This window comes from Pagrus pagrus (assembly GCF_965226575.1).
Source record: "Pagrus pagrus genome assembly, chromosome: 8".
Taxonomy (NCBI): Eukaryota; Metazoa; Chordata; class Actinopteri; order Spariformes; family Sparidae; genus Pagrus; species Pagrus pagrus.
In genome coordinates, this window is record NC_140192.1 from 11666360 (window position 1) to 11684546 (window position 18187).

General features: G+C 44.2%; 1 protein-coding gene across 7 annotated transcripts in view; it reads right to left on the reverse strand.

Moving 5' to 3' along the window:
- Positions 1-6472: 6472 nt before the first annotated feature.
- The window catches only part of slc20a2 (solute carrier family 20 member 2), a 42831-nt gene continuing 31116 nt past the window's right edge, over positions 6473-18187 (reverse strand). For 6 of the 7 annotated variants that reach the window (XM_084360304.1, XM_084360303.1, XM_084360308.1 and 3 more), the window contains 8 exons: positions 18074-18159; positions 16763-16859; positions 16453-16572; positions 14857-15090; positions 13808-14444; positions 13380-13565; positions 10172-10256; positions 6473-6776 (listed from right to left, as the gene is read on the reverse strand). In XM_084360304.1, coding sequence (XP_084216430.1) covers positions 6612-6776; positions 10172-10256; positions 13380-13565; positions 13808-14444; positions 14857-15090; positions 16453-16572; positions 16763-16859; positions 18074-18159 — 1610 coding nt within the window. In that variant the 3' untranslated portion in view covers positions 6473-6611. Of the gene's footprint in view, positions 6777-9529; positions 9615-10171; positions 10257-13379; positions 13566-13807; positions 14445-14856; positions 15091-16452; positions 16573-16762; positions 16860-18073; positions 18160-18187 lie in introns of all 7 variants that reach the window. The other variant, XM_084360309.1, reaches the window with a different exon arrangement.

Consider the following 18187-nt stretch of genomic DNA (forward strand, 5'->3'; position numbering starts at 1 on the left):
ACCCCTGACTGCAGGGAGGTTCCTGGATGGTTTCCATTCCTTGTTGGTTACTGATTTAACCAACATGAAATGGAAACCATTATCCCATTGAATGTAAATGGTGTCACTCGCTGTGTGCCAGAATCAAACCAGCATTTTTCGGCGTTGCTGTAGAGACGTCTTAAATTAAAAAGCCAGCGCAGACAGCCACAGTGCACAGTGCTGGGAACTTAAAGTGCAATCTGTGCCAAGTCGCTGAATTATTATCTGAGCTCAAAACCCTAAATAACAGCAGCCTGCAAAGATCTGGCAGAGTCATTGAGTGTGTAGAGGGCGGTTGCTATAGGAAACCAAATGCATGCATAGTGGGCGGAAATGAGCAGATATAACCATGACGATAAATGTTTTAGGGCACAACATTATATTACTGTTATAAAGTTACAAAACCAACAATAAAGTTAATGTAAATGTCTGAACAACTATACAGGTTTTATAAAAAGATATTTGTAAAGAAAATAAATTCAAAAAATACTAAGAAAATACAAAACAGGAGTTTTTCTTAGTATCATGATGAATATAACTATATAAATAAAATATCACCATTTAAGGTACGCTAAGTGCTGCTAACTGTAGCTGCACCTAGCTCGTTAGCTCAGTTAGCCGTGTAGTGAGCGGTTCGGATATCATAATGTCAATGCTGCCGTTTATTCACATTCTGGTGATCATTTTGGTTGATTTTTTTAATGTTTTCTTACATATCGCCCCTTTAATATGATCAAGAGAAAGTGGGGTTACAGCACACGTCTAAGAGCTTTTACACAGCAGTCAAACGAGAAAAATAGATGATTATACCAGCGAAGAATCACCAGTCATTAATAATCTGGGGCAACAATGTGTTTCTATATTATATAAACGTCTGCCTGAGAGGAGTGAGGACCAGAGGGGCATAAGTGACATTTGGCGTTTCTTCATCACATTCAATCTTTTATATGACAAGTTACTAAACGTGGGTGATAATATATTTAGATTTCTTATATTTAAGAAAGGGGTCACTAAGAAAGACACTCTAGCATCAGAATGATTTTGAAGCTGTTATTTTAAGGTAAAAAAAATTGACATAATGTTGCTTTAAATGTTGATTACATTAAAAAGAAAAGAGCAGCGACTGTCCAGCTTACTTGCTAAGACAGTTCATCAACTCTTCATCAGGACATCGATACATTTCGATTGTTGCTTATTTAGCTATAAATATTTAATAGAGAAATAGTAAGATATGAAACAAAGCTGCCTGCCATGTAGCCTGAGCACGATGTCCAATGTTTCAAAAGTTTGTCTTCTCTATCTTATATATCTGATTAGACACAGTGATGTACAACGTATATGTAGACTAATCTTGCTGCACCTGTACAGCGTGTGTGTGTGTGTGTGTGTGTGTATAAAGTATGCTATGACAAAACAAAGATTTCATCATGCACAGAACAAAGAGAAAAGGTGAGACACTCCTCCACACATGCACATCTTTCCACAATAAAGACACAACTCAGTGGCATTTAGGTATTCTTTGTAATTTTAATTCCCATAATTTAGTTTAAATGCAGACATCTTTTTCCACTAAAATCTTAAATAAAACATTACAGTACGATATATGCAAATCAGAAGAGCTTTAAGATTTTGTAGAAGCAGGCTACAGTTTCTTTAGATTTTTTTATTCATTTATTTTTTAAACTGTTGAAGGACCGGACAGTTAGATAGCAGTAAACAGTAAAAAGACAACACAGAGCTGTAAAGCCTGCAGGCCAGCCAAGGAGCACATTCTATTACAAAACAGACCAGAAAACTAGAGACAGCACGCCACATCCAGATGAAGGTCTGAACTGATGCCCCTCCACCTCCGTGAGGTGGTGCTAGTTCCATAACAAACAGGAGAGGGCGCTATTACACCAGGGCAGGTGGAGCTACACGACCACAGAGTGACAGCACCTTCAAGAAGAAACCGTTTGTATTGCACATCCAGGGAGAAAGAAATGGCACTTTTCTGTTTCTCTAGTTTTTCCTTCGATAAAAACGTTACAAAACAGTTAGAATTGCAATAGAAGCACAGAAACTCCCTCAATGGCAATCGCACCATTCGTCGATTCACACCGATCAGTTGAAAACGGACTGGTCTACAATGCTGTCCCTCTCTGCGGGGAGGGGAAGTGGCGGACCCCGCCATCTGGTGAACGCGTTAAAAACTAACAAACTTCCTAAAAAAAGATCAGCGCAAATTTTTACCTGAAAAAATCAGCTGAGTTCAGTTTTATCTTTAAATGATGAGATAAAAAGACTCGGTAAAGTTTGGATCATTTAAAGGCCCCGAAAACCCTTTCTGTCAGTCAGCTTCTTCTTACGATGATCAGAACAAACCCACACAGATCTGATGAAGCAGATTAGCTGAGTTTGAGTTATTAAATCGTACCTATACACGTCTTATTTTTTAACGTCTATTTAATTATTGCTTTTGAGTAATACATATTGAATGTTATACAGAAATACGCGAACAGAGTTTTCAGGGGCTACTTAAATATTTGCAGTGTCTGATTAGCTGATCGATATAAATTCGAGCCGTAGTTGTCAGGTATGGTTTAACGCTGCCATCAGAGGGCGATTTTCACTTTCCCTCCCCATCTTGAGCAGTGCATCCCTTTTGGCCTATCAGGACTGAGAATGCATGGAAAAACAAAACAAAAAGAAACACAGCGCGAGTTACACAGGGGGAGGTCTGCCGAGCGCGGTGATCCAGCACGCAGCAGATATCTGAGTGTACCTCAGTCCATTTACACATAAACCTCACGACACACAAGAGCAACACATGTTCACCAACTTCAACCAGACAATACATAGTGTATTCAATTTAAATAGGCTCCTACAGCAACATATCAAACATATTTTTGAAGATTAATAAATAGATATTTTGTTAGCATTCAACAACACAAGGTTTTAGCTGCACGCTTGTGGTAGCTTCTGTTGCGTGCTAACGAAATAATCAGTTGACATGGTCCTCAAATGTGACTATCAACTAAGCATCAGTTTTTCTTTTAGCATTTTAAAAGAAATGAAATTACATTGAGAATTGAAAGCTAGCGAACAGAAGCTAATCTGGACGCTCTGGTTGCTTGTTGCTCTCTATAAGACGACAAAGTGGGAACGTCTTGACGACAGTTTCCGTCAAGTTGTTGAAAGATGCAACATGTAAGAGCTGGCCGGCTGCTGAATTCATACTCTGTAACTACTGCTAGCTTGTTAGCTCATTTAGCTGTGCAAGTAGCAAGACTGACTAGAGAGTGTTGGTGTTTACACCGCTAGTGCAAGAGCTCTGGACTGCTGGGAGAAAGAGGTTTTTTCCAGCATGGGGCTAGCTAGTTAGCATGCTAACTTCATCAGACATCTCTGCAACGTTTTCACCTTCTGTTGAATGTTTTAAACTAAAACTCTTACATATCGCACCTTAAGGTAAGACTAGGTCATTTCTGAAGCAAGAAATAACTCTAAATGTGTACTATTCGCTCTTGTGGCCACGGTGGCTGCTGTTACACCGGCTCACAATGGGACAATGGGGAGAAACATCTTTGATGTTTTGGGAAACAAGGCCAGACCTCTTGTGCATCAAAGATTTCTTTCAACACTGAAACTTCCTCCAGTCTCCTTTTACAAGAGCACAAAGAGAATTTGAACACACCGGCTCGGCTCGGTTCGGCCCCCTGTGTAACCCACAAGCCTGTGAAAGAGTAAAAAGGGTGTGAGCTTCAAGAGTGGTTACCTGCCAAAACAAGGAAACAAATGTCCTCACAGTCCAGTTATCAGTCACCAAGTGTAAGATATAAGTTTCTCAACTAGATTCAATTAATTTGCCTTCGGTGAGCAGTCGTCCAGGTTTTAGCGAGATGCTGTCCTGCTCTCACAGCTCATGATCAAAGCGGTAGGGAAACAAAATTACAAAGTGTTTTCATCTAAAATTCAAAAATAAAAATGGTAATTTAAAAATCTGATCTATTGGCAACCGACACGTCAATCTACATGTTAAGAGGAACACACCGGGCCTTGGAGGGAAGCGTGGCACATGGCACCAGCGAGGCGAGACACCCTGTAATAAGACTGTTTTCTCAGTGTCACCGTGATCTCATAACAACTAGTCCCTGTCGTCCAGTTATCCCCCCGCAGCGTGTCCTCCGAAAGTGTCTGGAAGCTCGCCCAGGTTAAAACTCAGATATGGTAGAAAAATATATAGTCTTGATGAAATTTCTCTAGTCATTCTCTTCATTTACTGAATTGCACCCATACATGTAATGTTAAGTAGTAGCAGTGTAAAGTGACGGGGATCATGATTAGCACGACTACTACGACAAAGAAAAATGAGTCATATCGCGCGCACGCTTGCTCTCGCTCTCTCTCTAGACACTTCAGGTTATTTTTATTTCTTTTTTTTACTTGCACTTTAAAGTTCATGGTTAATAGTTCGTCTTTCATTGGCATCATTAGGCAACAGTTTTTTTTTTTTCAGATACTCTACAATATGGTTACGATGTAAACACCACAGTACTTAATAATTTTACTGTATCTGCACAAAATAAAAACACAATGTTACAAGGCAAGTGGCTACTTAAGCATAGATTTGTTCATGAGAAGAAAACAAAAAAAAAAAAAAATAGGAAACACACCACAAGAACGAAAAAAGAAAGTTGCAACACCTGGCATCGAGTTTGTTCAAATAAAAAAAGCTTTAGACTTTGTTCATCTACAGGTCAGGTGACCCTGTTAAAAAGCTGGTGATGATCAGTACTAACCCCCCCGATACCATCTCATTCAAACATAAAGACCCCAAGACAGAGGTCTGCTCAGCCCTGAACCTGACTCTATGATATCTACCTAACCTTTAGCACTTAGATTGAAACACAGGTGATCAATACGCTAAATGCTTCTACAAACAACAACCAGCCCGTTTTTGAGGAGCTACACGTGTGGCTGGGGTTCAATCCCCTTTCTCTCCACCTCTGCATAACCGGCTGAGTTATAATACTACAGTTTTGATATGACACATAACAGCTGTCTGACACGACAAGGCGTTCGACTTTTTGGAGGCATCCCGAGAGCCGTGCCTCAGATTTGTCGCATGAGGGAGTATGAGACAGATAAAAACAAGACAGAACTCAGGGTGAGAGATCTGAACCGATCCGAACTTGGGACAGTGTAGAGGTCGATCATTGGCAGGGAGCCTTCGATATGAGGAAACGACTCCGGTAACTCAGCTTTAGAAAACAAAAGGCATACGGATGAAGATATGTGAACACTTTTTGAGATGTTGTCAGCGTGTTTTTGTCTCGGATTTTTTTTTTTAGCGTTTTGGCTTCTGCCGCACCGAAACCTCAAAAGAGCGGCCGAAACGCTCTGTAGGAAACATCTACGCGTTCGGCTCGTTACTTTGAACGGAGACACTGTTTTTCCAGCAGCCTGTCGAGTGTGTGCGTTCATCGAGTGTCTGCGTGTACTCTGGGATTAAATATACTCTATAATATGACATCATGAAGAGGTGACGCACCCCTCCGACCCCTTTACGATGTTAAAAACAAACCATGATCCCGCCCCATCCCGCCCCCTCCCAAACTCTTTCAGGACAAGTATTTACAGTACAAATTACAGTATAATACATCATTAAAAAATATGAGATCCATCTTCTAAAAACATACAGGAGCTCTTGACAAAACAAAAAACAGAAAAATCAACTCTTTAGCAAATCAGGTTTCTATGGTATCATGTGGAAAATAAAAAAAAAGCAGAGTGACAGTCCCACCACCCTTCTCTGAGGCGTCCGTTCCGTTTGGCCCTAGTTGTACCTGGCTAGCATGTTCAAAATGACGTGATGGATGGGTTGGTTGACCACACGCACATCTTTGCTTCTTTTTTTTCTTTTTTTTTTAACTTTAAAGCAAGCCGCAATACAACAAATCACACTCAATCCAGTATAACAATATGTACAGTTTTTTTTTCTGGCATTTTGGAACAATAATAATAATAATAATAATAATAATAATAATAATAATAAGCACTTGACCAACTATGCTACCAGGCAGAATGATACACTGCAGGCATGTTTGTCGGATCAGGTGTGCAGAATTAACCGTCTGATTATTTTTCGTCATGTGCTGTCTGGTTTTGTTTTTTTTCCTTGTTTGAACTCGTGATTTTGAGACAGAAGATGACTGCCGCCGCTTCTCCAATAAGCAGAATTCCTGTTAATCTCCCCGTTATTGTCATATGTACAGCAGATTGAATGGTTACGGTGAACACGGTGGTTACACGCTTTCTTATGCACCCGAAACGAGAATAAATAAAAGCCGATCAGAAACTCAAATGAGCCAAAAAGATCTCTGGACTACGGAGCCAGGCAGCATATGAACCAACCCCTCCTCACATCCACAGGACAACCGAGTCTGTCTGTAAACCTCTCAACTCCCGTCACCCCTGCCCTTTTCCCTCTCTTCACTTCGATCTCTTTTATCTGCAACCCCGACACTCGAGCTGTGATTTTTACCCAAGTTTCCCTCTCTCTCTCTTCGACTCTCTTCTTCTTCTTCTTCCCTCCCGGCCGTGCGCCCTCAGACGTAGGGCAGGATGCCGTAGACGAACAGGGCCATGACGGCGGCGCTGAACAGTCCGGCCACGGGCACCGTGACAAACCACGCCAGGAAGATGTTCCTGAAGAGGCGCCAGTCCACTGCTTTCTGGGAGCGAATCCAACCGACGGCCACAACTGAGCCGACCTGGAGGCCGCAGCCGGGAGGGGAGAGAGGGCACAATCAGAAGCAGCACAGAACCAACGTTTTAAAGAGGCAAAGGCAACGTGAGGAGCTGCAGGATGCTCAGGCTTTTTTCATTTGTTTTGTGGTCTAACTGTTATATAAACTGTGTGTGTTCGCTCTTATGTGTCCTTGATGGACTTGACAGCTGGTAAATGAAATGACCACTGGGCACTGGTGGAAGTGATGCAGTGCGCTGTGGCCTTTAACCCAATTAACAGTCGGTGCTTTACTTAAAAATACTTAATTTAAAATACTAATCAAGTAAAAGTACATAAGTATTAAAGGTGCACTATGTCACAATTTCATACTGTTTTACTTTGTTTATATTTGGCGGACCCTGCCACCTTTCTAGCTTCAAACAGTGTTCTGGGGACCTTATTTTCCTCAGAGAACAGCTTGTTTATTCTCATACTACTAATATATCTATCTATTATGGCTGGGTGATATTAAAAGAAACATTTCTATAATCTAGGCTGTCGATATTTACAAATCTCATCCAAAACCACTTCAACAGAAAAGCCTGAACACGACCTTCAGCTCTTCAAGACCAGCTCGGTCCAAAATGTTAATTAGAGCAAGCCGATTATAAAAGTTAAACACTACTTCAATTTTATTTTTGGGTGTGGAGGTCTGACATCAGCAGTTCAGGTCTAACAAAAAGTCAGGTGATTTTCCTCTTTGAGCTTCAAATAAAATTCTTAAAAATTCATCTTGAATGTTTTTTTTCCTCTCATTTTCTGCTCGTGTCAGACGTCCACCAACGAACTCTTCTCTCACCTTTTATTCAAGAGATCAAATCAGACCGCTGCCGAGTAAGAGGACACATAAACACATTTGAGACGACACCTCGGTGCGTCGGAGCAGTATGTGCAGTGACCGGTTTCAGCTCTGTTTGTGACGAGGCAGGTGGGCGGGAGCTAACACTGTGCCTGCTCTTATACGGCCAGAGAAACATGAGACGGCTTCTGTCACACTCTCGACTAAATGTGGAAGGTCGGCTCAACACAGAGCAGTGCTGTTTGTAGTCCAGAGGTCAAAGTCACACTGGTGCTAGACCACACAAAAACATCTTCTGGACGACTTTGTGTTGAAAAATGTCTCAGATTCTCCCTCATTTGGATAATAAGCATTTTTCTAAAACTTTGTGGTCTTAATGTCTGTTTACAGCCAATTGTAGTATTTCAGGCATGCGACTGCACAGCCTGAACTCAGTGCGACCTTGGTATTTGTGCTGCCGACTGCCTGTAGAGCTTTTTGAAACAACGAGTCATTGTACATAATCGCACCACGGCAGCGCCCCGCACACCACGGCCGGGCATCGATTTAGTTTCATCCGCACGTTGAGTGAAGAAGCCAAAAAAAAACGTTAAAGAAAAGTTTGACGAAACCAAATGGATGCCCGTCGCTGCTCGTGCACACTCGCATTCTCTCTCACAGCCGCCTCGGGGATGTTTACAGATGTTGTTGGTTGCTTTTCCAAAAAGGTCAGCGTCACTTTTAACGATGCTTACCAAAAAAAACAAGCTCATTAAAATGTTTTAAATACCGATCGTGCCCAACAACGTCTGTGGATCCCCTGCACACAACCACTAAATCGATCAAATCACCACCACAATTATATACTTCTAACCATCAGTAGATTTTGGCATAGCAGTAGATTATCTGAGGTTTTAGGGAAGAGACGAGGGTATTTGGAGGTGAGGAGTGAAAGTAAGGAATGGATGGTGAAGTTGATGTTTAGAAAAATTGATAATCAGCAATTAAATACCAGTTTTGAGTCTCGTGCAGTTTCCCTTCAGCAGACATGTTTGAAGTATTGATCTATCGAGTCTTATGATGCTTTTATGTTTTCACAGATGCAGACTTGTGTCATTGACATGATTGATTGTCAACAAGACGCCTGTGTTACGCTTAACTGTCTCCCCCTGAAACATGCTACTGATTTGAAGGTAAAACATACTCTTATTCGCTTTCTTGTATAGAATCAGATGACAAGATCTGTATACTCTCATGTTTGTGCAGAGCTACGCTAACTAGCTCCTGGCTGTAGCTTCATATTCTTATCTGACTGACAGGAGGTAAATGGGCATATTTACCAAATTGCAAAATATACCTTTAAATATCTTTGTTAATGCTCAAGATTACATTTTTTGCAGAATATCATGATGTTACAGTGAAGTTGACCTTTTGGATATAAACCGTCATAACTTCTTCATTTAATCCTTTTAGACGTGCGTGTCAGATTTGATCATAATGTTAAGTAGAAATGTGTTAAAGTGCGTTATGAGGTCACAGCGACCTTTAACCTTTGACCACCAAACTCTAATGAGGCTATCCTCGAGTCCAAGTGGATGTTTGTGCCAAATTTTGAAGAAATTCCCTCAATGTATTTCTGAGATATTGCGAGAATAGCACGCCAGATATTACACCTCAGAATAAAGCATCCTAAAGTCTTTCAAAAAGTACAGTTCAGTAGCTCCACAGTTGCTCCATATCTGATAAGCTCGCTTTGAATTTCATCAAATTTTCCATCCAAAGATCCCCGTAAAGACAAACTTGGACGGTTTGCTACCAGAGGGAAACTGCAAGAGCGGTCAAAAGAGCAACTTAAGGAGTTGTGATTGGCTTTGGCGATTGACAGCTACAGGTGAAGCGATGAAGTAGAGCCCTGAGAGGGCTCTCTAGCACGGCTTCACTACCAATGACTCCAATACCTTGCAGTGGGTGGAGCTTATTGGGATGCCCACATTTGATGCAACAAGCACTGTTAGCGCACTCATTACTTCAATGCAAAATCCGCTGTGAAGACAGATGAGTGGAGAGACAGAGAGAAAGATGGAGACGGGGGTAAAAAAGTGGAAAACAAGTGTGACAGGTGGGGTCGGGCGGGGAGGAGGAGGAGGATACTGCCGGAGGGTGGGGGTGGGCACAGGAACCCACACATCAAACCATGCCAATGCTGAAAGGGCAAAATGGAAGAGAGTTGGTGGGTATGAAACAGGATGAGACACTGTGCTGGGGAGTGGGCAGGAGGGGTCCAATACTTCCAGTCTGGATCCGATGTTCCTGAAAAGAACAGGGGAGAGAGGCTGCACGCTGCTGCCCGGGGCCGTCTGGACACAAGGGTTGATCGTCTTTTTAATGCAGTGAAAGTTTGGTGGGAATTAAAAGGACAATTCTAGACAGACGGCCATAAAAACATGGATCTGATTGCAAGACTGAATTAAATAGAGTGTGTCTTTCCAGCCCGGGGGCCCCGGGAGGCAGTGTGGGCGCCCTGTCCCCTGGAAGTTCCTGTAAGAGGGGGTTTGAGAGGCCAGCTGGAGCTGGAGCGGCCGCCCAGTCATCAGTCATACCTTGCAGTGTGTGGTACTGACAGGGATGCCGATATTGGAAGCCAACACGACTGTGAGTGCAGAAGCCAGTTCAATAGTGAATCCACTGTGGAGGAGGGAGGGGAGGGGAGAGGAGGAGGAGGAGGGGAGCAAAGAGACATCCTTCATTGTTTTGTCCGGGCCGAGCTGCTCAGGGCACCATAATCCAGCAGCCGCATTTAAAAAGTACACTCAACACACAGACAGACAAATATATGGTGATCACAATAAAGACAGTATTTCTATAAAGGTGTTAATGTTGGTGGTGAAGAAAAGTGGGGAAGAAAATCTTTTTAAAAAATGCACTAGCTGTTTGCTTGGGATAGAAAGCTAGAGTCAAAGAAAGACGAAAAGAAAACAGGTCTAGTGAGAAGGCAACTTGAATTTGAATCAGTGGCCGGTGCTTTCTTTATTGCAGTTAAAGACTAAATAAAAACAGCAACCAATAAAACTCTCCCTCAGCACTGAGGTACCGTAAAGCTCTGGGGACAGACGCTGCTGAATTTTAATTGGTCAAATCTGCAACATTTCAGTCCTGTCTGGGCTGTTCAAGGACCTCTGGTGCATCTCTCTCTCTGCTCATTTACTGTCAACGCTCCACTGAAAGCTGAGGGGAAAACGCCCTGAAGATTCTTATATAATATGTTTTTATAGTGCTGTGATAATCGCTATGAGTTTTGAGTGCAGCTCTGGCCTTTTTCACAGCAGACATCTTGACTAGTCAGAGTGGGTAGAGCTGCAATGACTACTTGATTAATTGTTAACTATCAGATCGATCTGGGTGATAGCAATATGTATCAGCAAAGACACGTCATCGATGGCAAGAAAACAGTTCGATAAAGCGTTGGACATGTAGTCTCATTCGCCATTACTCATGCTTTCAACCCAAAATGTATGATTTCTCCATGTCTGCATGTTAAAGCGCTGCGTGCATGCCGCTACATCAGGCCAATTAACCTGTAGACACCCCGCCAGTTCATTAAAAAATAATCAATAATTAATTACCAACTATTTTGGGAATCAATTAATCACATTGAGTTGTGTTTTTTAAGAATATCTGTCCAAATTCTGATTTCAGCCAAAACAAGACATCTGAGGACGTCACTTTAGGCTTTGGGAAACAAACTGAGAGAAAATGACTGACAGATTTATCAAAAATTGAAATAATAATTAGTTGCAGCTCTAATAGTGGGATGCTTCTCCTGCAGGTGGTCATTATATTAGCATAACTCAGTTCTACGAGGGTACGTGAGCCAGCATGCAAAGTGCGAGATCCCAAACCAGATCCAAACCTGTTTTTACTGCTTTGATACACAACACTCATTAAGTGTTCACTGTGCCTGCTCGAACATATGCTCAGCCACAAACTATCGACACACAACTGCACCTACACACACACACACACACACACACACACACACACACACACACACTTCCCTGTCCTTTCCTGTCCTTGCCCCCAAACAAACCTCTTTGTCAGACTGATGCATGGAAACAGACACTGGGAGGAAAGAGAGCCTTTAGAACAGTGAACCAGAGCAAATTTGTCTTTGAGTCCTGGAGTGAAAAGACTAAGCTGGTGATGGAAAGAGGAAGATTAAGAGAGAAAGAAGGCACGGACAGAGAAAGAGGGGCCAAAAACCAGAGGAGAATGACGGGAGAGGGGAAAAATAATGAGATGGTGTGAGCGTGAGAACAATCGCGGGACTTAACGGAAGAGGAGAAAGATTTAGAGGTGAGACGGTGATAGAAAAAACCCCCCCAAAAAAGCAAGACAAAAAGATGCAGTGAGGAGACGGAGTGAAGAAAACAAGGAAGAAGAGGGTTAACCACAAAAACAGAGATTTAAAGCAGAGGGTGAGGAAGGAATATGAAAACAGGAGGACAGACGGGAGAAGAAAAAGTGCGAAGAGAAGGAGTCAGGCTGGCGTCCCTCCCTGCGGTTGGAGAAGAGAGGCCAGGGTTCCCACTGTGGCTTCGCCCCTCCCTCAACCCCCCTGCTCTACTTCTCCTCACCCAGAATGCCAAACAACTTCCTGAAACCCTGTGTGATGTTCCTGCCAGGCAACCACACACACACACACACACACACACACACGCACACGCACACACGCACACACGCACACACGCACACTCAAAATAAATTGCTGGAACAATTAGACCTTAACATGTACGACGACCGGCAGGCATGGAGCCTGGCTTCTTTAAGCTGACACGAAACGCACAAACATCCTTGAGGTATGCACACACACACCCAAAAACACGCACACACACACACTCTTCAGCTTATGCGTGGGAAGATGGGAGGACAGCAAGAGAGAGAGAGAGAGAGAGAGAGGGAGGGAGAGAGAGATTGATCTGGACAGAGGCGCAGCAGTCAGTGGTTCAGGATGCGTGATGTCTGCTGCTAAGGTTGTGGGACGAAGAGAGCCCTGGGGCTTCATGCGCTGTGGTCCAAAAGACTCCTTATTTATTCATAATTATTATGCAATAGGTCAGAGGGCAGAAGAAAAACAGAGAGTGCATCATCCCTACCTCATTCCCATCAGAGCAGGAAAGAATCTGTTCCGGCAAAGTTTGAGTTAGATTTGAAATGTGGCTAGAAGACATCCTTTCACTCAAATCAAAGTAGTGAAATCGTGTGAAAAAATAGTCTCCAATTACATACTTCACTTTATAGATGCAACACTGTACTTGCAGGTCGCCCGTGTAGTAACAATGTGTTTTTGCCTGCAGCGGCGGCTCTGTTTGGGGAGTAGAGCGCGGTTAATCAGCGCATGCTTGACATAAACAGCCCTGATTAGTCAGACAAGTTTACTGTACCTGCAGGGAGCACTTGAGGCAATACAGCACTCTAACCCCGATTACACTGCCTTTGGTTCATGCATCGTACTGTCGGTTGAATTGCTCGAACATTTAAAGACAGAGTGTGCGTTCATACGGCTGCTGTGCACATGAACACTTACCGAGGAAGCTGTTGCACCCCACGGACTTGTGTGTTAGCATGTCGAGGCTTTTTGGAGCAGGTCAAACCAAGCATGTTGGAAATGTTTACCACCGCCACAAACAGTCGTTCTCTCTCTCGTCCACTCAACCATTTACATACACACACACACACACACACACACACACACACACACACACACACACACACCCTTCTCCCCGCGCCCCCGTGTGGAGGCTTTCTCACCTTGAGGGGGTGATGGGAGTCAGGTCTTTGCCCATGGTCTGGATGACGCGGCGGCCCCACACCCACAGGCCGGCGCAGATGCCTATACCGCCGTAAAACAGCAGCCAGACAGGAGTAGCTGCGTCCTGCATGACACCGCCCTGGTCATAGATCATCCACAGCGCCACCAGGGGCCCGATGGCATTACTGCAAAGGGGAGAAAAAAAGACTATAGTATTCGCGCTGGACTGATCAGGCATGAAGGACAACATGACGTCAAAGCAGCAGAGAAAAGCTGATTTCTGTATTTGTTGCTAATAACAAATTAGATTTTTTTGATTTGATTATCTAATAATCCAATAAGGCAAAAAGCTTCAGGGGAATGTGATTTGGCAGGTGCATTGGCTGTATGGGATGTTGTATGTCCTCTGTGAAGCTGGAGGCAGCACCTGACATCGTTTCCTCCGTGGGCGAATGAGCCGAAGCAGGCGGTGAGGATCTGCAGGAAGTGGAACAGCAGGAACACCTCGGACTTATCCTTCTCCTCGTTGTCCTCCTCGGCCATGTCGTCCAGAGGCACCGGAGCTGGAGCCCCTTCTTCCTCCACCCCCTCCAGCTCTGTCGCCAGCTTCATCTCCACCCCGCCCTCCTCTGCCTCGATCTCGGCCTCCGCCACGGCGTTACAGTACGATGAGTAGCTGTCGTAGCGTACCCTCTTCTTGGAGTAGGACACGCTGTTGCTCCTGCCGCCTCCCTCTCCCACCAGCTTTTCGCTGTCCTCGCGTGACTCCGTGCGCAGGAGTGGCTGGACGGGCATGCCGCATATGGCTGCCGTGTAGCAGGTGTAGCTGTTGTTGCGGCGCAGCAGGCGGTAATTGTTGTCGGCCGGGCCGGCGTTGGAGCCTGAGCGGTCGCTGTCGTCCATGCGGCCCAGGTGGATTTTGTGAAGCAGGTCTTTATAGAGACCCGAGTCCTTGTGCACGGTGTGGTACACCTGGCCATCGCTGCGCATGTGGCCATCGAAGCTGAAGCTGCCATTAGAGACGGGTGACTTGAGGCAGCCGTTGGTCATCGAGTGGGTCCGGCCTGAAGGAGAGACGATGAGGAAGTGTGTGTGAATGAATGACGTTCATCAAACCAAACAGTTGCAAATTAATACACAGTAGAGGCACATTTATAGTTTTACTCCAGTAAGTATACAAAGAACCTCTGGGGGGCGCCAAATCACACAAAATGCCAATTTCTACATAATTCTGTTTTAACAGAATCATCAATTAATGTGTTCTGAGTAAAAACTGAATTTTATTGTTCCCTCTGAAAGCAATTGGAAGATCCTCCATGATGGCGGAGGAGGAATGATTTCCAGGTCACGGGGGTGAGAGGATGCGAGGCTGTATAAGTTAGCATAATGAAAAGCAGCGACAGAGCTACTCTAGACAAGAACAGATCCAGTGATCTACAGCCACGTCTCAAATCAAAAATAAAATCCCGGTTTTACCGTACACCCTGCCGTTCGGCAGGACGGTGCCTCCATTAGCCAGGTTGGTGAGCTCTCCGGTGGACTCGCGAGTGCTCCGTTCACTGCTGCCCCCCGTGAGCGGCAACACGGCCTCATCTGTGCCCTTGGCCCCTGGTAGCTCCTTGAAGACAGGGCTCTCCTCCTCTTCTTCAGGTATCTTGTCCAGGCTCTCGTCAGAGATCCGGGACAGAGCCTGCTCCTTCTTTAGACGACCTGGAGGAAATCAAACGATGAAGGGTTTAGTTAACGAGGTCCTTGTGTACTAATTATGAGGAGAAAACCCCACAACTTTATTTACATAACAAGGTTTCTATTCTATCAAATCTTAGATCATTTAAAGAACAATTAAAATTTCAAACGCTGGCATAAAACACTCGGTTTATAGAAAGTAATCTGGAAGATTTCCAATTAGGGCGAGCTGATGAAATCAGGACACGAGTTTCACAAGTAAATCACTAACTCTGGCACACATCCTATTTTCTTTTCTTGAAATATAAATCATTTCAGGCGTGTTTTTGTTGTATTGTTGCGAACAATACTAATAATAATCAGTGAGAAACAGCCTGGTTTCCCGTCAGAGAAGGAGCAAACCACCGAGAAACATTCCACAAACACAAGGAAAGCCATCAGCTGATCCAAACTAATCCTGGTGCTGATACACTTGATGCCCCTGCGCTCCTCAAAAACACCCCTCAGTGCAAACACATAAACTCAGCCACCACCTGTCTCATTTTGACGGCTGTGGTGACATCCAGATTAGCACCGAAAATATCAGTTATAATCCTCGCAGGCATTCAGAGGTCATGACACGGTTTAAGCAACAGGTGAAGTCGGCCTCACTCCAGTGCCGGGGGGGGGGGGTTTGAGGGAAAGTTTCGAGAAAATAAATCTGTTTTAAGCCTCAATACCAGCACGTCTTTATTCTGTTACATATTACCAATTTACCAATTTGGGAATACTACCGGCACCTTCGGATCGGGGCTTAAAAGTTTGAAGTTTAGTCTTCTGGATTGCTGCAGTTAACAGGAGCTCTTATTTATCCGTGGTGACATTAAGTTGTATTTAACAGACTGGCTGCCTTGGTTATGTCCACCGCTCCCTCAGATATTCCACCTCCTGCTCTTTCCACTGTTTTATTTAACGTGTCATGTGCTTTGCTGCAGGCTGATTTTCCCATTAGGAAAACAACTCCCACCCTGATCGGAGAGCTTTGTACACTGCAGGCTATGATCTTAACCCTTTGCTTCTGGCCAAGCAGCAATAAATAAATAAATAAGTGGTCTAAACAGACCAACTTGGGCACTACACAGAGTTCGCAGGGTTTTTTTGGTGGCTTTAGTGGCTCTGGCAGAGGCCAATGAGTAAACACATCCGCTGGCATCTCTTGTTTGGTGTCAGAGCACAGAGTGTGCAAGCAGAGGCTGCAGCGCTGTTGTGTTAGGCCCGGGTCAGAGCAGTGGGGTTTCAGATGGCGTGAGAAAGACTGGACACACACACACACACACACACACACACACACACACACGCGCGCGCGCACACACACACACACACACACACACACACACAGATACCTACTTGCTATTTTCCTCCTCATCCAGGGACATACGAATATCCAGACAAGACCCGCGCAGACTATCGACTCCGCTAAAGTGATGAGAAAGATGGCCCACACCGGCAGCATCTCCAACCCGAGCACTGCAATTAATAAACACAAACACACGTGTATAAGACAACAACACCTCGCAAAGTATTATAATCTACTTCAACTCATTTCTCATCTTCTAAAGGAATTTCGAGCAGGGTTAGCACATCACCCACCCGTTTAGACTGAGATGATAATTTGATCATATGTTGGTGTCAGACTGAAAAAAAGAAAAAGACTTACATGGTGCTCCAGTGTACAGGATGGAGAATGTGTTGATCCCAATCGTGGAGGCATAGAAGAGAGGCAGAGCTCGCAGCCCATTAGGGACACAGTCATCCTGTGTAGGAAGCACACACAGATTGTTATTACAGTTTCTGACACGATGATAAGAGCTCACATTTATGCATGTTGATCAACTTTTAGCTTCATTTCATGGTGATGTAATGAGATTGCAGGTGAATCTGTAATCACAGAGCTGCTTGGGTTAAACATGCATCCATTTTTTTTGAGATTCAAATCCTGGGCTGCTGCGAGGACACAGCCCCTGCACATGGGGCGCACACTCCACCAACTGAGCTACTGGGGCGCCCACCAAAATCACTTGTTGTGCCTTTAATAGATGATAGAAATAACGAGAACTTGCATCCTGACCTTGCTGCAGTGATTTTGTGATACTGATGACTAAATGTATCGCCCACTCCCCTTTTAAATATTTGTGAATTTATTAAACCTGCTCTTTCCTCTTCCCTCGTTAATCGCCCATGTGATGACGAAGCTGCAGTCGTTGTCAGCTCTTCATCGAGCAGTTAACTTCCCGCTCAAAGCTTCCGACTGAAGTTCAGCTCAGGTCAAAGGTGTGAGCAATGTGCGGTTTATGAGGAGTTTGATATGCAGCGTGACCCGACCTCACTTCAACAAACTAAACTGTCGTCCTGACTGCGCGTTTTGGAAAACACACCTATAAATATAGTAGAAAGTATTATATTCCGATTTAGCTGATGCAAATAGCCTGCAGAGACAGAGATGAACTCATCCTGAATCTGACCCAGCTACACACCAACTCCACTCCGAATGACAAATCGTCCTATGAGTCATTCATACATAATCCTGCAGTCGTGACCTTAGGATGATCTACAACACTTTCCTCTTCCCGGTCTGCCAGAGATTGCCTGTTACATAACAACAGATCTGCGGGTGTTGCCAAATCAAATGGATTTTATCTGTGCTGGAGTTCTTCGGACAGGTTTGTGTCGACACGTCTGTGTCTGAATTCTGGTGTTTCAGACTCCCGGACCGACAGCTCGCTCTACATGCTGACAGTGTGAATGTGACGACGAGTTCAAACTGCATCATAAAATCATTAAATTATTCACGGACATCACGGGCAATAATCCACCGCATGGGAAGTCATGAAACACTTATTTTTCACGGTCAGTAACCAGTGCCTTATAGACTAAATGTTAATATGGCACTGACCCAGAAACACAAAGAAGAACCTGAACATGTGATGAGGAAGGAGTGTGCTTATTTGTGTTTGTAATGTGAGCCCACCTTGTTGAGGATAAAGTGTCTGATAAGCATGAAGAGGAGTCCAGACATGAGTCCAGAGAGCAAAGGGGAGATGAACCAGGATGCCACTGGAAGGGGAGGAGAACACGTGATCAG